At 35.7% G+C, this 27,717-nt stretch overlaps 2 protein-coding genes across 2 annotated transcripts in view; both read right to left on the bottom strand.

Moving 5' to 3' along the window:
- The window catches only part of cep76 (centrosomal protein 76), a 28,350-nt gene extending 22,467 nt beyond the window's left edge, over positions 1 to 5,883 (bottom strand). The window contains 3 exon segments of the mRNA NM_001103119.2: positions 1,225 to 1,306; positions 1,577 to 1,735; positions 5,717 to 5,883. Coding sequence (NP_001096589.2) covers positions 1,225 to 1,306; positions 1,577 to 1,735; positions 5,717 to 5,779 — 304 coding nt within the window. The 5' untranslated portion in view covers positions 5,780 to 5,883.
- A 2,432-nt stretch (positions 5,884 to 8,315) lies between these two features.
- Positions 8,316 to 20,715, bottom strand: ptpn2a (protein tyrosine phosphatase non-receptor type 2a). Its single transcript, NM_200466.2, is given in 9 exon segments — positions 8,316 to 9,021; positions 10,330 to 10,457; positions 12,525 to 12,686; positions 12,828 to 13,037; positions 13,130 to 13,267; positions 15,917 to 16,015; positions 18,774 to 18,874; positions 19,448 to 19,538; positions 20,480 to 20,715. Coding segments are annotated over 9 exon segments (1,179 nt in total). The 5' UTR covers positions 20,537 to 20,715; the 3' UTR covers positions 8,316 to 8,828.
- Between the last annotated feature and the right edge of the window lie 7,002 nt (positions 20,716 to 27,717).

Consider the following 27,717-nt stretch of genomic DNA (forward strand, 5'->3'; position numbering starts at 1 on the left):
ATGAATTGTTCACATATCTTTTGCGAGTTAATTATCTGAAATGTAAAACGCATGGAAAAGCTGCCTATAGAGAAACGCTGCAGTCGCACACACATAGAGAGACACGCACGCGCTGGTGAAGTGTGTGTGTGCGCGTGTGTGTGTGTGTGTGTGTGTGTGTGCGTGTGTGCATGTGTTTACAGCAGTTTGACTGATAAAAATGAATTTGTAGCTAAAACGTTAGTGGTGGCGAACAGCATTTCCCGTTGTTTACATTTTTACTAAAACATACCGCTAAGGCTAGACACTGTATATGTCATGATCAATTTTAACAAATAAAAACAGTTACAGGTCGTGGCTCAGAACAGACTGTTTAACTGAAACAAGAGTGTGCATTCTGCGCCTGTGTAGGAGGACATGTCTTTCCACACACATAGGTGGCAGTAGTCTGTTTTCTCATTCACAACAAGAAGCTGGACCTTCTGACATGCACATGTAAAGCTCAAACAAAGCAGTGTTAACTACCATTATGACAGTAATTGTTACTCACCATGGAGGGATTACCTTTTGCAAATATGGCTGATAATCTAATTATCTAGTATTATCTAAAATCTTATCAAAATTACAGCTACCAACTTTGTGTTCTATCTTGACATTAATTGTTTACTAGCTGCAGAACTTCACCATGTCAAACTCACGCTCTGATTCATTGCTGAATAACCAGTCAGAGGACTCTTTTCAGCCGACTGCCAACGCCAATTCTACAAACTGAATCTGGTCTACAAGCTCTGGTGTTACCTCAACGAGAGGTGACAGACCACACCCAACTAACTAGCCGGACCGAAAGGCTGACTAAGCCCAATAGCCGACCATGAGCTTGTTGTATGCCGGTCTTAAGTATATGCAGAATTAGAATATAATGGCAATATATACACAGTGATGTTTTCATCAACATATGATGAACACATTTCTCTATTTGAGTTCAGTTTTACTGTAGCTAAAATAAAGTATTCAAAAATAATTAACTTAAAAATGTCATAAATGAATACACATCTGAATAACTTTATAATAGCACTGTCAAAGACAGTGCACCTTTAAATAATGATAAAGTAAATATGTATGGACTATAGACTTATTTACTTAGAGCACAGCCTTTGCTTTGAAACTACTGCAATATTAATGATATGGATGACAGAAAGGCAAAGATGCATGCTGATGATAATAAATTCTAAAATAGGCACTTACCTGTTTTCAGCTGTGTGATGTTCTGGTCCATAAAATGTGTTGCAGACTTGTTCACAGAATCAGCTTCAGTATGAGAATTATACTGTTAAGAAACATCCAGTTATTTTAAGAGATAGCATTGTATACAGTATGTATTTGTGTATATGTACAGTAGTCAACATTTGAAGTGGATTAAAAAAGTTGGTACTTTAATAGATTTAGACCAACTTTCATAAAAGATTTTGATGCACTTCAAATATATATATATATATATATATATATATATATATATATATATATATATATATATATATATATATATATATATATATATATATATATATATATATAAATAGTGAGTTTGTATACATACCATATTTGTAAAGTGAAGATCCTTCATCACATCATTAACAATTCCCCTCCGCTGGAGTGCATGCATAAAGTCCTCCTCAGAGAGCAAGCATTGTTTATGGTGGCCATCACCTTGCACTGTTTCGGTTAAAACATCACGAATTTTACCATGGATATCCATCTGAAGATGAGAATTTGACAAATAATATACATTGTCAAATAGGCGGAAAATCAAGGTTTTCCTAAAAATATTCCAACATCGACATTGATTAATCATTTATTATATGAAGATTAATCATTTTATTCTTCTTGCCATAAAACATATTCCCGAGTTGATTAGATTTTTGTTTCACCCCAAATTAATAGTAATACTGTGTCCACACACAAATCATAAGAGATGTTGGAGATTTAATGATTCCCTTTTGAAAAATAAAGATTATTTGTCACAGTTTAACCAATTTTTCTGTCTTCCTTATTCATAATAAGGACTCTGCTTCCAATTCTCAATCTTTGTGGGAAATAACTAAAGGTTTTCTCTGTGGCAATGCTATTTCAAAACATCTCATTTGTCTAGAAACAGGGTTTTATCTCATTTACAATCAAAGATTTCTCTAATAAAGAATAGGGCTGCACGATTCATCGAAAAAAGATTGCAATCTCAATTCGATCCTACACACAATCTTAATTCAACTTTTTTGTGATTCAGCCAATTATATTTTCAGGGTCAAGAGAAAAGCGACACACAAGTTTTCATAATGTTTTATATAGCCTTTGTTGCTCAGCAACATGGACACCTCCAAATGGTGTTAAAAGTGTCACATACTGTATTTATTTAAGGAATAATTCACTCTAAAATGTCATGTCTGTCTTAATGTAATGATGTACTGTATTCACGGCAGTGTAATCATGCATGATTATAAGACCAATGATGTCTACTTTAGTAAACAGAACCTGCATATGCTGTGAATGACAGGTAATAAAGTTGTAAATAATGTTTAGTTTGTTGCACAGAGTGATTGTTTGGGAGCTGTACAGGAAGTATGATTTGCATGTATGATTTTTTCCTCAAAGTGACGGTAGCCATGACATGAGCCGCACTCGGCAGTGTAAGTGAAACAGAAAGCGTGCAAATAATTTAAATGACCATATCGCATTTTAGAGTAATGATTACAACAAGCATTTGATATGTTTTTTTTCATAGCAAACACAAAGTGTTGTGCATGAAAATAGTTTAACAGTGTCAGTAAAACTACTCTAGCCTATATAATGTTGAATATAATGCAAAAGGGAATCTGATAATGACAAATGTCTCATTTTACCAGTGAAAAAAAAGGTCTTATGTTGTCGATGATAAGCATATGTCTCAAACATAATACAACTTAATAATTATTAGTATTCTGATGTCAATTAACAACCAGGACAAATTTACAATCTGTTCAAGTCCACCATTCCAAGACTATACAACACTTAGCATTTTAACCAACAGTAGACCTACACAAAGGCCAAATATTATCATGTTTATTCTACCATATGCTTGAGAAATAGCAATAATAATAGCCCACTCATATTAACCTTTATTTTGCATCTACAGAATTGTGAGAAAATTGCTGTCTTGATTTTAAGCAAAAAAAAAATATATATATATTATTCTCATTTTAGAATCGTGCGGCCCAAATATTGATTCAACAAATAGCATAGTTTCCACAACATTCATCCCTCCATGGCGGGGTGCCACACCAAAATTCATGCCGCTATGGCTTTATTACAGCTTCTCATTCAAAACATTCAGTCATTGTTGTTGTTGTTGTTTTACTAGCTGGTTATAAATGTAACCAAAACGCATTTAAAGTGAATTATAACAGCGCAAACTTTTGTGGCATTATAGTAGAGCCAGGACACCGGGGTTACACCCCTGCTTTTTCACGAGAAGTGCCATGGGCTTTTTAATGACCACAGAGAGTCAGGACCTCGGTTTAACGGCTCATCCGAAAGATGGCGCCCACTTACAGTGTAGTGTCCCCTTCACTTTTACTGGGGCATTAGGACTCATGCAGACCACAGGTTGAGTGCCCCATGCTGGCCTCACAAACACCACTTCCAACAGCAACCTAGAGTTCCCTCGTGGTCTCCCATCCAGGTACTGACCAGGCTCAGTTACCGGTCTTGGGCTGCAGGGTGATATGGCTGTGACTATGCACAGAATCGCACTTCAGCAGCGTTTATTTGAGAGCGCACAAGAAGATCTGCTCGAGCAGCTTATATTTAAGAGCGTGCAAGAAGTTTTGTGCACAAGCAAAGGAAATCGGCCTGCAAGCAAAGAGATTTGTATGCTCGTATTACATAAATGTGATCTCGATACTGCGCTTACGACATTTCTCTATTCGTCATTGAAATAACGCCATAGGTAGTTGGTAGATTTGTGTAAAAGACCTGCCGCCACAACTGGAAAAAAATACTAGAGGAAACACTGAAAAGCTATGTTTTGTAAGTCTGGGCAGAAACACTTAGCAGCACTTAAAAAATTATAATTCTGCTACGCAACATGTTGCAGAATTCATAATACATAAATCTAGAGTCAATTATTATTTCAGCAATGAGAGGACAAGCAGGCTTCTGGCTTTAAAAACAAAGCAGAATCTTGCTCACTTAGTAGTAGTATTCAAATATCTCAGGGGCGGATCACCCATAACCAACAAAAAATAAATTATACACTCAGAGAAATTTATTCTATCTCATACACTTCAGAGGAAGACCCACCTAAACAATGGTAGAATGTCTGACTTTGTAAAAGATCTAAACTTTCCCTCTTTATCCCCAGAAAAAGATGGAGCTCTAGGTGCTCCTATTACATTGGAGGAGTTGAATAACGGTTTGAAATTCATGAAACTGGGCAAGTCCCCTAGTTTAGATGGGCTAACTCCTCAACTTTTTCTGGAGCTCAGGTTTTTTGTTGTTAAAGAAACTTTATGTTGATGAAATTTGGTCAATGAGTAATGCGGTCTTACTCCTAAATAAAAAAAAAAAAAAAAAAATCAATTTAAAAATATTACACATGTACGATTCCCTGCATTGTGTTCATTGATAAATAAAAAAGACTTTTTAAAATGTTTTGTAATACTAAACCAGGAGATCTAGTACATTTATTTTGTACTTGCAATTAATCTGATGACTTTTGGAAATGAATATCCATTGATTTTTAGTCATTTTAAAAATTCTATCACTTAGATAAATGCATGATTGTTTTTTTGTTTCTGTTTCTTTCTTTTTTGTTGTTATACTAAAACTGTGGGCTGCACAGTGGTGCAGTGAGTAGCACAATCGCCTCACAGCAAGATGGTCATTGGTTCAAGCCTCGGCTGGGTCAGTTGGCGTTTCTGTGTGGAGTTTGCATGTTCTTCCTGTGTTCACGTGGGTTTCCTCCGGGTGCTCCGTTTTCCCCCACAGTCCAAAGACATGTGATATAAGTGAATTGGGTAAGCTACATTGTCCAAAGTGTGAATGAGTGTGTATGGATGTTTCCCAGTGATGGGTTGCAGCTGGAAGGGCATCCGATGCATAAAACATATTTGGGATAAGTTGGCGATTCATCCCGCTGTGGCGACCCCAAATTAATAAAGGGACTAAGCCGAAAAGAAAATGAATGAATTAATGAATAAATGAATGAAAACTGGCTGTGAAATGCTTGATTATGCATTAAAGTTAAACATAAAATAAAAATAGTTTCTTGAGACCTTTCATGAGGCAACATTTATTACTTAGCCTTTAAAATGTTGTAAAAAGATCTAAAATATTTAACAATTCTTTGACGTCAATTATAAAAATGGAGATTATAGGTGCATGACTAATAATAAAAGAAAAAGAAAAAGTTGTGTACAATTTAATAATTCAAAGATGATGTATTGAGATCACCACATGATCTTTTTTTGGCACTTTAATAGTCTCACTTGTCTGCAACTACTTTTTAAAGAATAATAGAAATAAAAAAAACATCATTGTCTATTGATTACTGAAAATGTAGATGAGAGCTTTTACTCGACCCACTAACACAAAAACAGCAGCAGATCATACCTGTAATGTATTTACTGTAAGACGTGTAAATATAAATGTAGCATGAATAAACACAAACGTCATATCTTGGGAGTAACAACAAAGTTGAACTTACCTTAATTAAATGGTCATGAATTATTTGTTTTAACTCATTTGCCTTTTCAGGTAACAAGGACATGTTTTCGATCGTCAAAATGCCACCTAAGTCTAAACTACAAGTCTATTACAATACGCTTGATGCCCACGATTGATGACGAGATCTACCATATCCTTATTGTTCTAATGCTGATTGTTATCTTGACGCCTCCTCCTTCAACTGACTTTTAAATCGTGGCGGTAAGGTGGTAAAGTGTAGAAGGAAAATATCTGCCACCGCTTGAGCATGCGCACATCAACACTGCATTATTTTGTGCCACTGTACAGCAACAATCACGGTTTTTATTTTACTGTGAGGGGTAGGTTTAAGTTATACATTAATAATACACAATTTAAGTGGTATTTAATAAATAAAACAAATAATTATCGTTAACTTCCGTCCGAATCCATTCCAGCACCCGGAAATATAAGCGTTGATCGGTCGTCACTATGGTCACGGGCATAGACGCCCCATGGGTCCTTTCGGTCTTTTGCTCCAATCCTTAATACGGCCGCAATATGTCTATGATCACGGGCATACAATATAGCTTTTTATGGTCACCGGCCCGGTGCCAGTGTACATTCGAGGCTTATTAAATATCAATAAACGACGTGAAACTACTACCGTGATACGATTAGCGACAGATGGCGCTCGTGAGTCAGATTGCAACGAAGGAAATGACGCAATTACAACTCGCCCCCTGGATCTTGTAGTTCTCGAAAGGTGTAAACCTAAATCTGTACTTTTTTTGTTTAATAAAATAACCACGATAACATTTTTATTTAATAGAAGGATGTAAACTGTATTGACCTTTTTCCTGCTGCTTTCGCAAGAATAAGGTCTTACATTTGTGAACTATAGAAATATTTTTGCACCCAACGTAGGAAGTCTTTTTCGATTTTTAGCTATTACCACCAATCTTTTTTTTAATTAACAACAGTTTATATATAACAAATAATTGTACATATTAAACAACTATACACTAGAAGGGCTACATACAGATATACGTTTTAAAAAATGTCAAAGCGTTTGCAAACTCCCATTGTTTTAATTACTTTTTGTTTCATAGAAAATCGAATAGTATCAACATAATGCAATCGAAAAAATATATAGCTTAAAATGGACTAATTATTTTGACCCTAAATTGTTTTTTTATTATTCTTTTATTCTAGCCAAAATAAACCAAGTAATACTTTATCTGTGTAAGAAAAAAATATTAGACATACTGTGAAAATTTCCTTGCTCTGTTAAACATCATTTAGAAAATTTAAAACAAATATATATATGCATATATAAGTATGTATATGTATATCTTTTGTTTCGATAGTCTACAGAACAAACCATCGTTATACAAAAACTTGCCTAATTACCCTAACCTGCCTAGTTAACCTAATTAAGCCTTTGAATGTAACTTTAAGCTGTATAGAAGTGTCTTGAAAAATATCTTGTCAAATATTATTTACTGTCATCATGACAATGATAAACTAAGTCAGTTTTTAGAGATGAGTTAATAAAACTATTGCTTAGAAACGTGTTGAGAAAATCTCTCCGTTAAACAGAAATTGGGGGAAAAAAACAGTAAACACATACATATGTGTGTGTGTGTGCGCGTGTGTGTAAACATACATTCAGTTGAGGTCAGTGAAATTATAAGTCCTCCAGAATTATTAACCCCCTGTATATTTTTCCCAATTCCTGATTTCTTATAACACATTTCTAAACATAATAATTGTAATAATTAAATTATAATATGATTTTCTTTTACCATGATGACAGAACTATATTTTATCATATATTTTTCAAGATACTAGTATTCAGCTTAAACAGCAATTTAAGGGGGTGAATAGGTTAATTAGTTATAGGCAAGTTAAGTGAATTAGGCACATCATTCTGCAATGATGGTTTGTTCTGTAGACAATAAAAAAATGCTTAAGGGAAGTAATAATATTTAACTTAAAATGTTTTATTTTAGGCTAAATAAAACAAGAAAAAAGTTGTATAGGGAATACTGTGAAAATTGCCTTGCTCTGTTAAATATAACTAATAACGATATAAAATAAATATAAAATAAAACTATTCACAAGATGGCTCATATTTTGACTTCAACTGTATTGTATTTACTTTAGTAATCATGTGTGTGTGTGTGTGTTTTAATAAGCACGTGATCTATAAACTAAAAAGATTGTTTTGGCTAGTAGACGGAGTTAAACTACCAGTTTTGGAAATATTGCATCAATTCCTGCAACTAGGGCAGGAAGAGGCATCTAATTTGACTAAGCAATTGGCATTATATCCACAATGAAATACTTCTGTTAAGCATAAGGACTGACAAAACATTTAGTATATACACACACATACACACTGTCTATCCACAATCTGCAATTTTTTACAGTTACTTAGGCCTGTTTCATTGGATTGTTTAGGTAAACAAAATCCTAAAGGTTATCTTTCTTAATGTTTTACACTGTTTATAAAAAGTCGTCAATTCTATATGTGCGTAATCTGAATGAAAGATATTATTTGACTTCAAATTAACTTGTGAAAGTATTGCACAAACGATTAATAATAAAAAAAGCAATATTTTTAAAGTAAAATTTATTATGTACATTCATGTACAAGTGGAAATCAGACCACTAATTACATTTTGGGTAAAACTACAGTCAGTTTATAACTAAAAGATCCTCAATTGTAAACATGAATAGAAACTCGCTGAGCTTTAACCTGTACAAACAAATGAGTCACTCTATGATATTCCAAGTGGAAATTTGAAGACAAAAGCATCAAATAAATACAATAATCAAAACCAAGTGGAGACTACTTTTAAACACCGTGCTGCAGGCAGATTACTGTACAGTGAAAACTGTCAGATCTCAAAAACTTACCAAGACGGTATTACAAAAGTTGAACTACATTCATTACACTGTAATAACTACATGACACGAACATTCAATAAAACATGTAGAATATCTGGGTATGAATGCTTGTAAACATTCTTAAATAAGTCCTTATTTAGAAACATCCAAGCACCTTTCATGAAAACAATTTGTGTCTCTGGACAAAATAAAAACAGGAAAAATGATCTGCGGGACAATTACTGGGTTAAAAAGGCCCAGCATATGCAAAGTCCAAATGCCACAGCTGCGCCAGCGCCGACATTAAGTAGAATTGGTCTCCAGAACAGCCAGTTTTCTCTCTTTTTCTCTGAATCACTCAATTTCATCTTCATTTTCTGCACTTGCTGTGCTGTGTTGGCTATCCGCTCTTTGCGGCTTCTCTTGCGTAGACTGGAAAGAATAACATACTCAATAAATCACACAGTGAGGTGTAGTACCTACTGTATACTATTTATTAGTCCAATTTATTAGTACAACTAAATTTGTAGCACCCTATATACTGGTATATTTCAAGCAAAAAAATTGTAAAAAAAAAAAAAAAAAGTAGTTTTGTACTTAATACACTTCAGTTGTCTAAAAGTGCTGGGGTCTAATCACAGTTTGTGAACAGAAAGAGGAGTGGAAAACAATGTCAAAATACACATTTTGTATTTATGAACATTCGAAGCTTGCAGTTTGTAACTTCTTAATAATTAGTAATATAAAAAAATTTAGACAATTATTTTGACTAGTCACAAATCTATATTTATAATATGTGAATTGTGTCTGGTTTAATTTGAGTTCTCACATGTACTTTATTTTCTATGAAGCAACTAGGTAGACTAAAAATAATAAAGAATAAGACTATCAATGGCATTAAAATAGTACTATCTTCCTCCGGGTGCTCCGGTTTCCCAAACAGTCCAAACTGCTATAGGGGAATTGATGAACTACTATAAATTGGCCATTTTGTGTGTGTGTGTGTGTGTGTGTGTGTGTGTGTGTGTGTGTGTGTGTGTGTGTGTGTGTGTGTGTGTGTGTGTGTGTGTGTAAATAAGTGTAAATGAGTGTGTATGGGTGTTTCCCAGTACTGGGAGAGAAGGGCATCCGCTATGTAAGAACATATGCTGGAATATTAAATTCTGCTGTGGCGATCCCAAAAATAAAAGACTAACCCAAAGAAAAAAAGAATGAAAATTAAAATAACCTTCTTTTACTTATGATCAATAAGGTATATGCACATAAACTTTTAGGGCTCTATTTTAAACATCTAGGCGCAATGTGCAAAAGCATTAAGGACATGTTTGAAACCACTTTTGTTATAACAAGAAGCACTTCATTAAACTATATTTTTCTGCGCCATGTTTTTAAAATACAAAATTTATTTTACCCCAGTATTTTCATTGGAATTTCTGCGCTAGACTGCAGCTAATGACGGCACCTGAATTTAAATGCTCTTTCATCTTTTTTTACATTTCAACAATCAAATAAATGCTTAATTTTATTTAACTGATTATATTTAAATTACATTCAAAATTATATTTCCATATAAACAAAAATAAAGCCCTTGAACAACTAAATGAAATTTATTCTGACACTACAATCTTAGCTGATAGAAGTAGACAAAATAACAACAAACTGGTTTTAAATTTACTATTATTGCAAAAAAAAAAAACTTTTTTATTTTATTTTAACATTTATTTTGTTCCATTCTCTTACCTGAATGTTTTTAACTCACTAAGCTGCTCTTCCTTTGGAAATCGTTTCAATTCTTGCTCCATTCCTGAATCCTGTGGTTCCATACGGTCAGATTCTCCAATGTAATTCTCAGGACTCAAGATCGAGCTCTAAAAAGATAAAACCAAATAAACATTTGGGTCATGGCATTTTTAGGCAGCTTCTGTTTTCAGTAAAAAAAAAACAAAAAAAAAAAAAAACGGGATATCCAGTATTTTTTAGAGTCTAACCAATATGTTGTTGTTGTTGTTTTTGTTTTTTTTTGCAAATGCCATTAACAGGGTGTAAAAAATACAGATATCAAAATATTGGTCAATATTTTTTTATGCATATTATAGTACAGTACCAGTCAAAAGGACATTTACATATTCATGTGTCCAAAGCTTTGAGTACTACATAGAGTAAAATATATACTAGTATACAGGGCTTGACATTAACACCTGCCAACCTGGAAAATGCGAGTAGATTTCAGCTGCGCTGGGTTAGAAAGCCACTCCCACTAGCGACTTTGGCAGGTTAAATATAATTTTTGTCATATTTTGTTATATACTTTTTGTAAAAGTTGTTTTTGTTTTTAAATGAGCCACAGTCCATTTGTATATTTTTAAAAGGTTACATTAGCAGAATAGACCACCCAGTATCACTTCTATTATAGAATACTTCAAATAGAAAATATTTTTTACTGGTGTTTTGTTAAGAATTTAGTTTTGCCTGCAAGAGATGGTGTCATTTTCAACTTTTGACAATGAAAAGTAGTGTATTTTCAAGACATATAGTATAATAAATACTGAATACCCAAGTGTGTGTGTGTGTGTGTATAAGTGCATGCACATGAACACACATAATTCACTCATGACATGCATGAGGGCTTCTCCTACAGTAGATACCACAAACACAGATTGCCGTAAAAAGTTGTTAGTGTAGAGAGTTTAAAGGGACCCAAAAAATGACAATTCTGATATTTACTTGACTTTGACTTCCAAGGTATTTTTTTTTCTACAATAGCAGGTGATATATCAGGTTTCTAACATTTTTCCAAATATCTTATTTTATGTTTAACAGAAAAAGGAACCTCATATAGGCATGGAATCAGTTGAGGGTGAGTAAAAGTGAACTTTTTTTAAGTGAACTATTTCTTTACTCTTGTAAATTACATTAGGTCTATCAATTAATACCATAAGTTTCTGCTCAGGTTACTAACAGAGTAAAACATGGTAGATGGAGCAGAGGGGTGTAATATTCAACATTCTTAAAGCTCCGACTAACACATTAACATTAGTCAAGTATCCTAAGACTGTGTAAGTTAAGATTGAGTTTTCGATTTAAAACAATAAAGTCTTGTTGAGACTAAATCAGAGTAATTATTTAAAGTTACTAATATTAAAAAGTTGGTCTGCTTGATTCTATAGAAAACACATTTACAACCCCAATCAAAAAGGTTGGGAAGTATGGAAAATGCAAATAAAAAATAAAGTAGCGATTTCTAAATTTACGTTGACTTGTATTTCATTGCAGACAACAAACATTATTTAATGTGTTCCTCATGATTTTTTTTAATAAACATGTATTCCAATTTTGATTGAACACAATTTAAAAAAAGTTGGAACAGTAAAGCATTTACCCCTTTGTAATGTTGCCATTCCTTTTCACAACACTTAAAAGACATTTAGGGACTGAAGACACCAAATAATGAAGTGTTTGAGGTGTAATTGTGTCCCAACTCTGTGGTGGCATAAAGATATCATAATTGAAATTGAAACCACTTTAACATGGCATCTACATTTTTTTTTGTTTTTCTTATTGTAGTTAATATAAATTATTCTAAAATAATTCAGTCAAATTATTTAACTTACCTTGAATTTTTAACTTTAATGGCAGGCGCTACTAACCAAAACAGTGGCACACTTTCAGTTATCATTAGAGTTTATGGGATGTTTAAAAATGTGTGTGTATTGAATGTGAGTGAACACTAGACTGGGTGAAAAAACACTCACACCCTAGCTCTTATTATTAGGCAATACCTAAGTATATCCAGATTTACATTCTATGGTAGATTTAAAATTAAAATATATATATATATATCATTGTAGTGCTTTAAGGCAATTCAGTGCTTTAAAATTTGTTTTAATTTTTGTAAAAATGTGATAATAAGTGCAAACGCACCATATGTTTGATACCTGTAAAGTAGAGTCTCCCAGAATAAGCTTAGCTCCCTCCATGACTGCCATATATGAAAACCGAAGTTGATCCGGGGTTTGAATAAGGCCCATTCGATACTCTCTCATATCTAACAAAACCTTTTGTATGTCCACAGCCAAAAAGTCATTTCTCTGGTCCATCTATAAATAGAAAAGGCCGTTAAAAGTCAGTTCCACTGTTCACATTTGATAACGGGGAATTCTGACCTAGGGTTGCTGCCAAAGAAATAGCATAAATATAATAAATGTAATAATTGTGTGTGGTAACTGGAACCATCTTACCAAGACAAGGCAGGTGTCAACCAATGAGAAAGATCCAGATCGCCCTATTCCTGCACTGCAGTGGACCACCACAGGTCCATTCTCAGGCCCTAATGATCCAGACTCACGAACCTTGAAAAGAAAGTCGAGGAAGGATGCTGGGGACTCTGGTACACCAAAATCAGGCCATGCTGTGTAATGAAAATGGTAGATATCTCTGGTCTCTCCTGTCTAAACAGATTAGACAGAAAATAATTGCATTTATTTATCATGCCTTTTTTTGGAAACATTCAATGCAATATACTCTAACATTACATTCACACCTTGCCATTTTGAAGTTCTAATAGTCTTATTGTGTAATTTGGTTTAACATCCTCACACACAAGAGTCACCATGAACCCAGTGTCACTGAAGTCCATGTCTTGCTCCTCTTTTGACGGCCAGTACTGTGCACATTTCTCCTGTACAAAACACGCAGAATATTAATACATTTGTATCAACCTGTAACAAAAATCTGTTATAACTAAAAATATTACTTTATACGATATAAATAAAATTGTATTAAAACATATTCAAATCATTTGATGTCACGTATCAGCAAATAAATGATCATCATACAGCATTTAAATATCCTGATTAATGCTAGGCACGTGCTTTAAATATAGTAATGTTAAAATACTATAGTCTACATATTATTAAGGCTACCTATTAGCTAATTTATACTTGTTATGATAATCAGCGATCTTTCTCCGGAGATCGCTGGTTTCCACTATACTTGAACTACACTTCCGCATATCCCAGGACTACATTTTCATACATGCACTTCTTCCAAACACGCACGCCTGTTCATTCATCTATCCTGATTACAATCACCAGCTGAACCTTGTCACACACTGATATCACACCATACTTAAGCCACACATTCACGCTTCCAGTTTGCAGAGTCTTGTTCACTGTAAAGTAGCATTCTTGAAGTCTTTTTGGTCTGAGAAGACTGATCCTGACGATCCAGGCTAGAAAGGAACAGTGAGGCTGAAGTCCAGGCTTTTTTTTTTTTAACTTCATGATGGACAATCTGCTCGTTATTGAAGTAACCTGAAGAGAGTGACACATCCATATTGAAGGCGTAAGGAGTTCGATGGGATGTGTGGACAGAGGACTGTGTGCCAGACAGGACACCAGGGTACTACAGGAAGCAGCAGAGAAGGCAATGGAGGGAGACGTGGCTACCTTGAAGGCATTGCTGGCCTCGCTTAAAACGCTTGTTGCGGACCATGGGCAACAGCTGCAGGAACTGAGGAACAGGCGTGCGTGTTTGGAAGAAGTGCATGTATGAAAATGTCCTGGGATATGCGGAAGTGTAGTTCAAGTATAGTGGAAACCAGCGATCTCCGGAGAATGATCGCTGGTTATCGTAACAATACTCATCAGTAAGAGGAGAGTATGGACACACACAAATATATACAGTTGAAGTCAGAATTATTAGCCCCCCTGAATTATTAGAATTATTGTTATTTTTTTTTAAATCAACATCAGTTTCCAAGTTTTCCAAACTGCATTACCAAAACAAATGATCTTTTAGTAAACATATTTTTATAAAACATAATTTTCCACTGTCTACTTTAGCCCTGTCTCATTCTACAAAAGTTTAAAGATAAGCATATACTTACAATTATTAAATGGAATAACAATATTTGTTTACCTTGTACTATTGTTTAATATATATTTATATGTTTTATGATAAAGAATTTGCTGACAACTTTCATATACGTGATGTACTCTCTAAACACATTTTTAATTGATGTCTAGCTAATTTTTTTTCCTTTTTTTTTTTTTGAAGAAAAACATTTAATATGATCTAATTTACATTTTAAGCTGTTTAACTGAACAGAAATTTTCACAGTGCTGGAACAACATCCTATGGACAGATGAGACTAATATCCACTTGTACCAGAGGGATGGAAAGAGAAGTCTATGGAAGAGGAAAGGAACTGCGCTTGATCCTAAGCTGTGAAGCATGGTGGTAGTAGTGACATGGCGTGAGCATGTATGGCTGCCAATGTAACTGGTTCTCTTATATTTATTGATGATGAGACTACTGACAAAAGCAGCAGGATAAATTTTTAAGTGTTTTAGGCAATATTATCTGCTTATATTTATGCAAATGCTTAGTAACTCATTGAAGTTTTTTTAAGGGAAAGAAGTGGAATGTTATGCAATGGCCGAGTCAATCCCCTAACCTGAATCCAAATTAGCATGCATTTCCCTTGCTGAAGATAAAACTGAAGGGAAAATGCCCCAAGAACAAGCAGAAACAGAAGACAGTTGCAGTAGAGGCCTGGCAGAGCATCACTAAGGATGAAACCCTGCGTTCGGTGATGTATATACATTCTTGACTTCAGGCTGTAACTGACTGCAAAGGATTTGCAACCAAGTATTAAAAAGTGAAAGTTTGATTTATTATTATATTTTTGTCCCATTAGTTTTGGACCCTTAAAAAGTTTGAGGCACATATGCAAACTGTTGTAATTCCTACAGCATTTAACTGTTTTGGATGTAAATACCCTCAAATTAAAGCTGACAGTCTGCAGTTAAAGCACAAATTGTTCATTTAATCTCAAATCTATTGTGTTGGTGTATAGAGCTAAAAATGTTAGAATTGTGTTGAAGTCCCAATATTTATGGACCTATTTAGTTCTTTTAAAATAGTAATAATTATTTATTTTTGATTTCCAAAATTTTTATTTAAAAAACAGATAGCATTAACAATGATAATAAAGCTTGTCAACAAATTTATAATGATTAATGAAGAAATTAGGTTTTTCATTAACAAATGTCTGAAGTAAATGAATGTCCGTTTGCATCCCATCCTTTAGGAACACTTGGCAGTAGTTTTACAAATGGCTGTTACACAAAACATTCTGCCTTACACAAAAAGACAAAACCTATTTTTTTGTCTTAATGTCTTTGCCATGTGACGGTGGTAGTGGTCATTTTCAACGTGCACCAACTGTAGCAAAATTTCTTGAAATACTCTTGAAATCAAAAACATTTGTAATTTTTATAAATTAAAATAAAGCAAAGCAAAGAAAATATAAAATGTGACTCACTGTGCCTTTCTCTATCAGTCTGTTAAGCATAATAACTGCTTTGGAACGCTGTTCCCAAACCATTAGCCAGAAGTGACCGCAAGTGTTCTTCAAGGGACCCTGCAGATAGAGGAAAGTATATGCATAACTGAACATGCAAACAATTTCAATAAGATGATATAAGCAAAAGCAATGTTCATAAAATCCAGTCAAATAGCACCCCCAACATAGGATGATACTAACCCCTTGATTTTTTATTAACTTTACATTGAAATAGAGTTAGGAATAGTGATATTAAATTTATTGCAATTTAGATACTAAAATATTTCACTAAAACAAAACGATCCTGTTTTTGGTTAATATCAATTCAGTTTTTACTCTCTAACACTCTCTTCTTGCTGAGTTGACATGCAGCACATACGGGCACTACAAACAGCCCTGTTCATTGCATCCACTGGCAAGACGACAAGTGCTGAATCTTCACGGCCCAGTTTGGTTGAGAAAGTTTTTGGGTTTAAGGCAAATGAATAAGGAAAGACATAAACAGGCCAATATCTAAGGTTTTCTACAGCAGTGATGGTTGCTGGCAATCACACCATGGAAGCTCACACCCAGAAGCAAACTTAATTTAGTGAAGGAAGTGACACACCTCACATCAGAGTTATCAAAGTTTTAGCAAAAAAACAAAAAGAAAAAACTACAGAAATGGTCAAAAACAGTGTTGTGCTCAACATTATTGTAATGCAATACTGAAAATAGAGCATTTTATCTTCAGCAAGCCTGTTGACATAAATTATCATATAAATGGAAATGTATTACAAAAATATAAAAACCATATTTTCATGCCTTCTTCATCTCGGGGGGCTTTTTCAGTTCATTCATAACAATTTGCTTTTGTATAATGTTATTATTATTAGCAGTATTATTTATTAGATTCATATTTATGTTTGTTTTATTAAAAACAAGCTTAGATTTGCCCACCTGTCAGGTTTTAGACCATATGGGGCACAGCATGTGTATTTGGATATAACTCAGGTTTTTGAGCACACTTCGTTATTATTGTTCATTTATTCGTTTGCTGGAAATTAGAACTGAATTTAAAAATAGTTTTGAAACGAATATTTGCGCTTAACAAACGCAATTAATTATTTATAGACTAATGGATGTCTGTGCATACAAGAAGTTTCCCTATCCACGAGAGCGAAAGTAAATAATGAGGAGGCCTTATCTCTCATTCTCGTGCTGCAGATGCTCTGTTTGACTGTTTTCTTGCAAGTAAAACGCTCAGTTTTTACACTTACAAAGTCTGTCATGTAAATAGCAAATGCGCTATGGTGCGACGCAACTGACTCTTAAAGGGAATAAGAGATGAGACTCTGATTGGTTTATTCTTAAAACACACCTATAACTCATTAAGAGAATAAGCTCAACAATATTAGACCATGCACCACGGCGCAAAGCAGATTTTTTCCATCCTTAAAATAGCAAAAGTGGATTCCGACACGCCCTAATTTCTTTTGCGCACTGCGCTTTGCACATGGATTGTAAAAATAGAGCCCATGATCTGTCAACAAATTACTGTACAAACAGTAAACGTGTAAATGTGAATCTTGTATAGTTTCTTACCATCAAACTCCAACATACACCAAGTTGTAACCTAATGTCAAAAAAATGTAGGCGTACATCAGTATCTCCCTCCAGAGCACACTGCTGGATTGACAACACGACTAACCAATTTGACAATTTGTCTTATTCATAAGGACATGAACTAAGGATTGAGCAAGAGACTGGATTTCGCAGGTGATATATGATATTTTGCTATTTGTCGAGTTGTTTAAAGAAATGCTCTTACTGTTTTGCAGATATGAAAGATGATGTGAGAAATGTAACAAATAAGCGACTGAGAAAGACTGTAAGATAAAACTTTTGTTTTTATCAGAAAATATGATTGCACTGGTTTTGTTGTATTGTTTAGGGTTTTTGTTTTAATTTCATTTTAAAGGCAATTACTAAATAACACCAGAGCCACGCTCACCGTTAGAGCCAATCGCAGCCCTTTCTGTTGATAGCGGGAATGCAAAGACCAGTCAGAGGTGTTTAAAAACTCACTCAACAACACTCAAAAAGCATGAGGGGCAATATTTACATTAGTTTATTTGCTATAAATCCTCATGTTGTTCTGTGCATTTACTTGAGTTTTGTTTGAAACATTTTAAAAGTGATTTCTTTGAGCAGGTCATATTAAAGGTACAGTACATTTATCTAACTGATTGCATTAAAGGACAAAATTGTATTACAAATATATATATAATGTAAATGTATTTATAAATTATGCATTTTATTAGAAGAATTCTTGTGCTTTGAAGTAAAATCTAAAATTGTGTATGGAAAGCATTTTCAATGCATGGTGAATGTCATAAAATCAATATGAAAAATGTAACACAATCTAAATGTTAAGGTTAGTGTAGTATACTTTGTGATTATGCCCTGTCTTTCTTTCATGCTGTTAAAACCACCACATTAAACCTGTAGTTTTTTTAATGAAATTTTATTTAATTGCATTTTAAATCGTAATTTTGATCAGATAAATCGCAACTAGATTTTTTCTCAAAATCGTGCAGCTGACAAATCTGCAGCAACTCTGTGATGCCATCATGCCAATATGGACCAAAAATCTCTGAGGAATATTTCCAGTACCTTGTTGAACCTATGCCATGAGGAATTAAGGCAGTTCTGAAGGCAAAAGGGGGTCCAACACAGTACTAGTAAGGTGTACTTAATAAAGTGACCGGTGAGTGTATGTTTGTTTACAATTACATGAATCAGACATCAATTTAAGTTAGCAAAATGCTAACAGTCAACTTTTTTTTTTCCATACCTGTGTCAATATGTACCTTCTTTGAGCCTCCTCCATGGTAATTAAGCTGGCATTTATGTAGTCGTTCTCAGAATTCTCTAATTTCACCCGACTGTGATCATCTAAATGCAGGTTTAAAAAGTAATTAAGAAAAATGTTAAAAACAATTTCTAAAAAAAGTAAAACAAACTGAAAACAACTTCTAAAAAAATCAAAAATTAATATTAAGCTTAAATAAAATGTTCTGTTTCCATTTTTAAAAAGAAATACTTTTTCCTAAAATTTGCAGATTGAGATCTATGGATGTCTTCATAGTACACAAAAATCCCCAAAAGTTTTTACTGCTGTACATTTTGATACAATAAAAGTTAACATCTTGAGATATTATTCTGCTCAACAATTCTTTTCATCTAGGTTACAAGACGAGTGAAACACTGTTAAAAAAAATAGTAGTCAACATTTGCAGTGGATCAAAACATTTAATCAAAAATTGACCTAAAACTAAATGTGCTTAGTTAAACAAAAACAACATCAATAAATTAATAAATATAGATATTGTGTGCTATTGCAATATATCAATACTTATTTATCTATAATTAATTAAATGTATATATCACTATAAATTATGCAATAACAGCACTTTAAACCACTTTAAATGTTGACTACTGCAACATTTGTATATAGATGAAACTTACAAGGACTGACGTCTCTATATCTATTCCTATTGCAGTTTTCTGGGAACTTTGCCACTTTGTAGGACCGCTCTTGAGACTGATTATGTAATTCCTAGAAAGAAGGTTACAAAAACATTTGATTAAAACGTGTTTAAAAAAACTACATTTATTAATATATGATCATATTGTAAAGCATAACAAAATACCACAAAATATATAATACTATATAAAAAGAAGACAGTGAGAATGTGACTTGGAAACAACATAGCCCACGTGTTCAGAAAATGACTGAAAATATCTAAAAACGGAATTCAGTATTCTTGAAAAAAATATTTCCACTCATGTTACATGTTTGCCGAGCTGATATGATTCACATAAGCTTATAATAGAGTTAGTTGTCACTGTTTAAAAATGAACGAATGTGCAATATGGTAAATCTGGGTAAAGTTTTATATTTGGACATTCAGACTTTCTCCCAAATAATATATTATTAGGATGATATATCATTTCAGAAAAGAGTTCTTTTCTAAATAGCGATTTCATATTAGCAGCCAATGAATATCCAAGTACAACATTGTTTAGTCAATTCAATTGTGTCTGTGTTGTTTTGAAGTCATACTTACATTCAAATCGAGCATTCAAAGTAGCATGGTAAACAACATAAAGAGCATGTCACTGTTCAAAAATGAACAAATGTACGGATATAAAACCAACTTTACCTCTATGGCAACACTATCCTGTCTGCCTCAATTACTTCAATGTTCCACAATTTTAAATATGGCTTTTACTCTCTTTTTTCTCTTCATCACTGACAAAATCTACGTCGTAAAAGTGCTATAGAAATAAATGAATTCAACTGAATATCTTAACATTGTGCAAACTTTTAAGTAACGTTATGGTTGTTCCATTGGGGCCGAGATGCCTATATGATTTACTATTTTAAAAACATAGCAAAATGTCAGGGGAGAGCACAGCTGATGTTTTAAGTGTGCCTACTATAAACCATCTAGTGTTTTTGTTGTTATTATTTTGTTATTGTTTGTTATAACTCACATTATAAAGGTTTTGCCACTCTCCAGATGAATCGATGTTCTTAAACTCCTGGTCCATTTTTATTTTCTAAAGAGAGATCATTCACACGTAAACGGGTAAATCAATTGTTGTCTCATATCAAATGAGTTATTGCTATTCCATTGTTTGAAATTGACATAACTCTCTGGAGAAAATAAAGAGAAACGGTGTTACGCAATGTTTTCCTCTTTTTCTTCTTCTTCTGATTTTACCGGCAGCTTGCATCCTTTGCGTTGCATTACTGCCATCTTCTGGTATTTTACGTTACGTTCTAATTGCTCTTAAAGGTGCAGTAGGTGATTGTCTTCAGAAACTATTTTATGTTGGTTGAAAGTTTCTTCACATTCCAAAAGAAATGATTAAAGTAAATAATCTAAATGTATTTATATGTATTTTTTTATTCTGGGAAATACATATGACTAAAAAAATTCATTAAAAAAAATTTGATGAGCCGAAAATTCCTATTCTGAAATAGAACTTATTTAATAACATTTCATGAGTTATAAAGTTATTGGTGTATTGTAATGGTAGACACACTATAGCATATGCATTGTCTGAAGCATAAAATTAAAAAAATTGTGTACATCTCTACCTGTGATCAAATTTGTGTGCATGACATGTTTTATTGTTTTTCTTTTCATTAATATTATATAAAGCTGGAACCAAGCTGAGCTGCATGCATTGTTATTAATGCCAAACATAACCCCGACTACAACCCTGCCCCTCACAGTGACATCACCACCCCCATTGAGTATAATATAAACATGTTTCTACATTTTTAAATAAACTTTTCTTTCAGTTAAATGTACAATTTACTCAATATTAACTTAAACTCGTGGTATTATGCAGTTTAAACCATTACTAAATGTAGATAACACATAAACACCAAAAAAGTACTCCTTTTCAGAACTAATATTTAGTCAATGTCTAAACAAAAATAACATTTAAAGGTTTTTCATGTGGCCAATAATAGCAGCTGTTATATCTATTTACATACATATCATTTGCACAAAAATGAAAATCGTTCTAGTCATACTTCAATGAAATAAGCAAAAATATATTTAAAAAGTTTACTCTATTTACAAAGTAAATAAGGTAAACGTAGTCCACAGTGTGTGTTATATTTACTGTGTGCATGACATAATACATACTAGTATACAAACATTTCTGGCTAGTTTTACCTTCTTAATAATAATAAAAGCAAGCACAAGCATACTGACTGTTTCTTTTTTCTTCCACAATTCACACATTACTGTCTGGCTAGTTTGTATGTCCTCTACTTATATGCTAAAAAGGCAATAATGGTCCAACATTCCTGACCATTATCACCAGGGCCGGCGCGTCCATAGAGGCGACCTAGGCGGCCTAGTGCAAAAGCCTCTTTTCGTCCAAGATGGTCACCTGGTGAACCGCTGACAGGTGCGGTGAGAACCGGCTGAAGACATTGAAGCAGAGTGCACATTCGGCCATGACCGTCCAAGACCAACGCTGGAGGGAAAGAGACCCACACGCCGTGTGGAGTGGTTCTCAAAAGGAGGCGGATGTGTCCACTTCTGCGTCATGACGCTGGTGGCCCTTCTTTAAGGGGAAGACAGGCCCCCGCGCCAGGGGTGTAAACCGATACCTTCAAGATCCCTTTGGTCCAACGCCATTTGTTGTGAATTTTGGGGGATTTCCCCTTCTCTTTCCCACAAAGGGATGGTATGGGCCCCATCGAATGCACCACTTTGGGCAGCTTTACTGCGCCAGCCATGGGGGCTTTTGCACAGCTTTCCTCTTTTCAAAGGGGATCATAGAACCCCATCGAACACGGACTTTTTCGGAGCAGCGCCAGCCGTGTAAGCCTTTGCATGGATTCTGGAACCATATTTTCAACCAACCATCGAACTGGGGCCTGACCGTAACCCCGGCACCTCCGCACAAACCCCGGTTGAATGCGAAGGGACACCCCCCATGCCTGCCTCAAAGCCCACCCAAGACAGGGAGGAAACAACCACACCCATAGAGGCTGACCTACCAGTGCTGGGGGTCTAAACCTTGGGATGTCAATGAGCTCCTATCGGTCAGCAGAGTGGTCCACAAGTCTACAATTTCATGCCATTCCCGATTCCTTGATGGCAGATCAGAGACAATTGGCATTGGGCACATACCTTTAGGCATGGGATCTCCCAACAGGTAGGCCGGGAAAGGTGGTTTGCCATCGGGCATGGCCTGGCATGCTTGGGCCTTTTGCTTTTTTCCCATTGAGACCGGATGGGTGGCCGGAGGCTCGCAGGAAACGGACGCACCAGCTCGGGCAGACGGCTTAGCCTCAGACCCCCTGGTTCTTTCCCTTTGACACCCAACATGTGTCCAGAGGCTCGCGGGGAAATGGACACACAGCTCGGGCAGACGGCTTGGCCTCAGACCCCTGGCTTCTTTCCCATTGGAGACAGGACGCGTGTCCAGAGGCTTGCGGGAAACGGACGCACCAGCTCGGGCAGACGGCTTGGCCGTAGACCCCCTGGTTCGTTGAACCACAAAGCCGGCAAAACCTAAGTCCACATTTTCACGCCTTCCCCGAAAACTCAATGGCAGATCAGAGACAATTGTCTTCAGGCACGAACCCCCAGGCGCGAGACATCTCAACAGGTAGGCGGAGAAAGTTGGTCTCCGTTCGAGCATGGCTTGGTGGGTCATCACGTCGTTCCCACCTGTCAGACCAACGGTCTTCTTACTGGACCTTGGAGTCTTTCCAGAGGCTCGCTAAAATGACCCACCATTCACCTAACGGACGTTTCGGAGACCTCCCATCTCCCAAATGAGGGTTTGTTCCAGACAGCAAAAAAGACCCACCATCTCTCCAATCAATTTTTTACTTTCTCCAGTGGTGCACTTTTGCATATCATGAGACTTCTATGAAAGTCCTCACTTCCTGCCTTTTGCATGAGTCCTTCACTATTTTCACAGCAGACTCTGCTTATCCCTTTGATCTGGGGTAATTTGGACTGGATGTATCATGGCGAAAACCCCATTAGAAAACTGAGGTTCGTTGTCTGTAAATACTACAGAGAGGACACTATGACGAGCAAACGTAGACTTCATGAAGGTAATGACCGCCTTGCTAGTAGTAGACTGCAGTGTGGCCATCTCTTGATAATTAGAGTAGTAATCAGTTAGCACAATGTAACTCTTCCCCTCACAGATAAATAAATCTGCTCCAACTTTGTAGTAAGATCTACTTGTTATATGATGTGGAAGAAGAGGCTCTGTCCGCTGTCTGGGCCTGAAGCACAAATAAAGCTTGCATGCTGATGTCAATTGTGAAATGTAATGATTCATTCTTGGCCAGTACATCACTTCCCTAGCTCTCCTTTTGCACTTTTCTTCTCCCAGGTGTCCTTCATGAGGAAATTTACTGTCTTTGAAAACAATGTCATCGACAACTGTGAGTTCTGATCTGCAAGCCCAGTAATTTCTAATTCTTACAGGACAGTCTTTTTTTTCCTTCCGCCCATCCTTGCTGTATAGCCACATTCAGTTCTTTTATTTTGTCCTTTTCTGTCTCCAGTTTTAGGTGTTCCATCCTGTCAACAGACACTGGGAGTGAGGCTACTAACATATCTACATAAGCTTTTATTTCTGTTGCACAGGTCTCTGTTCCTTCTTATCCGTCTACAGCATGAGACAGTGCATCTGCCACAAACATGTACTTTCCTGCTGTGTAAAATAAATTTTCATCATACTTTTGCAGCCTGATTAGCATCCTTTGTATCCTGAGGGGACAATCGTTCAATGACTTGGCCATGATGGCAACCAATGATTTATGGTCAGTCTCCACAGTGAATCCTCGTCCAACGACAAATTGATGGAATCTTTCAAATGCGTACGTAATGGCAAGCAGTTCCTTCTCTATTTGTGCATTTATTTTTTCTGCAGCAGATTGAGCTCTGGATGCATAGGCCACTGGCTGCCATACATCGTTATACTGCTGGAGTAACACAGCACCCGGGCCATGTTGTGATGCATTGGCTGAAATTCTTATGCGTCTTTCCGGGTCATAGAATTTCAGCACAGGTTCTGCTGTCAGAATGTCTTTCAAAGTTTTCTAGCAGTTTTCTTGTTCATCTGACCATATCCATTAATTTTTTTTGTTCTAATAAACTGCGGAGTGGGCGACGCAGTGGTGCAATGGGTAGCACGTTCGCCTCACAGCAAGAAGGTCGCTGGGTCGCTGGTTCGATCCTTGGCTCAGTTGGCGTTTCTGTGTGGAGTTTGCATGGGTTTCCTCCGGGTACTCCGGTTTCTCCCACAGTCCAAAGACATGCAGTACAGGTGAATTGGGTAGGCTAAATTGTCCGTAGTGTATGAGTGTATGTGTGTATGTTTCCCAGACATGGGTTGCGGCTGGAAGGGCATCCACTGTGTAAAATTTTGCTGGATAAGTTAGTGGTTCATTCCGCTGTGCCGTCGGATTAATAAAGGGACTAAGCCGACAAGAAAATGAATGAATGAATGAAACTGCGGAGTGGTGCAGGCTGCAGAAAGCTGTGGAATGAATTTCCCCAGGTACGTAACCATACCTAAAAAGCGTCATCATCTTTGTTCTGTAGCTGCTCCATGTTTTCTAATGCGGATGTTTTCTTTGGATCAGGCCTTACACCCTCCTCTGAGATGAGTTCTCCCAGAAGGGTTAGGGATTTCACTCCAAATTCGCATTTATCTTTGTTGAGCTTCAAATTGACTTTTCGAGTGACTTCAAGCACTACCCTAAGTCTGGCATCGTACTCCTCTTTAGTTGCGCCATAGATTATGATGTCATCCATCATTGTTTCCACACCTTGAATGTGTTCATAGATCAATCTTATGGTTTTGTGATACACCTCTGGTGCTGAAAGTATGCCATACGGTAACCTGAGAGATCTGTATCTGCCCTCAGGGGTGTTGAAGGTGCAGAGCCTTGATGATGCCTTATCCAGCTTCATTTGCCAGAATCCTGTAGAAATGTCCAACTTGCTAAACCATTTTGCCAATGCAAATTGTGACATGATTTCCTCTCTAATAAGTAACTTGAAGTGCTCTCTTTTGATAGCTTTGTTTAGATCTCTTGGATCCAGACAGATTCGGAGCTGGCCATTTTTCTTTTCTACTATATGCAACAAGCTAACCCAATCTGTTGGCTTTTCGGTTTTAGCTATCACTCCTAATTTTTCCATATGGGTAAGTTCTTCCTTAAGCTTTCCTCTTAATGCAAAGGGAACCTTTCGACAGGCATGAATGATGGATGCCACTTGGGGGTGAATGTTTATTTTATGTTCCCCTAGAAGGCATCCCAAGCCCTCAAAAATGTCTTCATATTGGTTAAGAAGTGTATCATCGTCTGTGTCATTTTGCAGATTAGCCATAAAGACTTTCTTTTCTAAGTCCAGTCGCTCGCATGTTTTTAAGCCCAAAACTGGCTGCACTTTGTCTACAACCAGTATCTGTATTTTTTGGTGCTAGCCTGTGATGGCCAGTATAGTGGCCACAGATTAAGAGTAAGACATGCACGCACACATGCATACATTTAAGATTATTTATTGGTTTAGTTAAATGGAGTTGTTACATTTAGTTTCCTTAATAGTTTCCTTGAATATTTCCTGAATAAATAAGACACATACACTGTTTCTGTTTCTTACTTTATTTATTATTCACAGTACATTTATCATTATTTTGGGTGCACACAAAATTAGTTATTTTTCTGTATGTTTTGTTAATTTAGATTCCTTTGCATTAAAGTTACCATGCTGCAGTGCTGATAAGGAGTGGCAGAGATTCCGGGTGTGGTCTGACATACTAAAGGGCAGACGTGCAGGCTGTAGCCAAGTGCCGTCTTTTGGTTCCGCCTGCCGACACCATTGGCTTAATGGCTTAGAGGGAGAGCTGATGTTTAGTTTCATTTCATTAATGATTTGCAGTGTTTCTTTCTTCAGATTTATACGTAGTTTTGCTTTGTTTAGAATTTATTTAACTATTATTCAGAAAAATAATTAGATATTTGGCTTAGTTTATTGTTGTTATTAATTGTCTGTTTTTGTCTCCCCCTTCTTGTTTATTGTGGACTAGTCCCTCTTGTATAAATGTGCTCTGTCTCGTCATTTCGAGTTTTAGACTCCACACCAGCTTTCTAAAGTTTAAGTTCATTTTCTTCAATTAGACAAGATATTTTGTATAGTGAACTCCAGTGTATAACAAAAATAACAAGTCAGGGAAAGGAGGTGAAGTTTATTTGGGATCCAGGTCATGATAGGATAAAGGGAAATAAACTGGCTGACAGATTAGCAAAAAGGGCGTTAACAAAACAAAATGTAGAAATGCAAATAAGGGTTAGTAAAGCAGAAGTGAAAAGTCTAATGAGGATAGGAATAAATGAAAAGTTGCAAGAGAAGTAGGACAGAGAAAAAAAAGGAAGGCATTTGTATGCAATGGGGTATATGCTGAAGCATGCTAATAGGACTTTTAATTAAGCGATTCCGGCTAATTGAATGCCAATGCAAAATCCGGTGCGTTTAAGGTCTGTTTTCTTTAAAAATCAGCGATCTCCACTAGCTGAGTGATATCCCATTTAAAGTAGGCCTCAGATTGTACAAGACGCACTGCAATAAATTACATTTCCCCCCGCCATGTCTTTATAATATGAGCATTTATTTTACCCCAGTATATTCAATGGAGCTTCTGCGTTAGCCTGCCGATTCTGACGTGCGCGTGCGAGTAAACAGCTTTTTGTCTCGTTTTACACTTGAGCAACCAAATAAAGGCTAAAGTTTATTTAACTGAATGTATTTTAATGACATTACAACATCGATGCTGTAGAAGGAACCGTATAAAATGGAAAAAAGTTCACAATAACAGGTCACCGGAAGTGTATCAGCATGGGAACAGCACTAGCTCGGCATATACCCTATTCAACAGGTTGTTAAACACAAAAAAGTAGAGGTAACAGGCAAGAAGAAATAGTGATAACAAGATTAAGACTGGGTCATTGTTTAGTAAATAAAATGTCCTTAAATTGATAGGAAAGCATGAAACTGGATTATGTGAGGGATGTAGTGAAGAGGAGTCAGTAGAACATGTAATACTAAAATGCAAAAGGTATGAAAAGCAGAGGGAGGAAATGAGAAATAATCTAAGGGAGATAGGGATTCAGGAAATGACCTTAAAAGGTTTACTAAATACAAAAGTCAGGATTCAAACCAGAATAC

The sequence above is a fragment of the Danio rerio genome, chromosome 16 (assembly GCF_049306965.1).
Source record: "Danio rerio strain Tuebingen ecotype United States chromosome 16, GRCz12tu, whole genome shotgun sequence".
Classification (NCBI taxonomy): domain Eukaryota; kingdom Metazoa; phylum Chordata; class Actinopteri; order Cypriniformes; family Danionidae; genus Danio; species Danio rerio.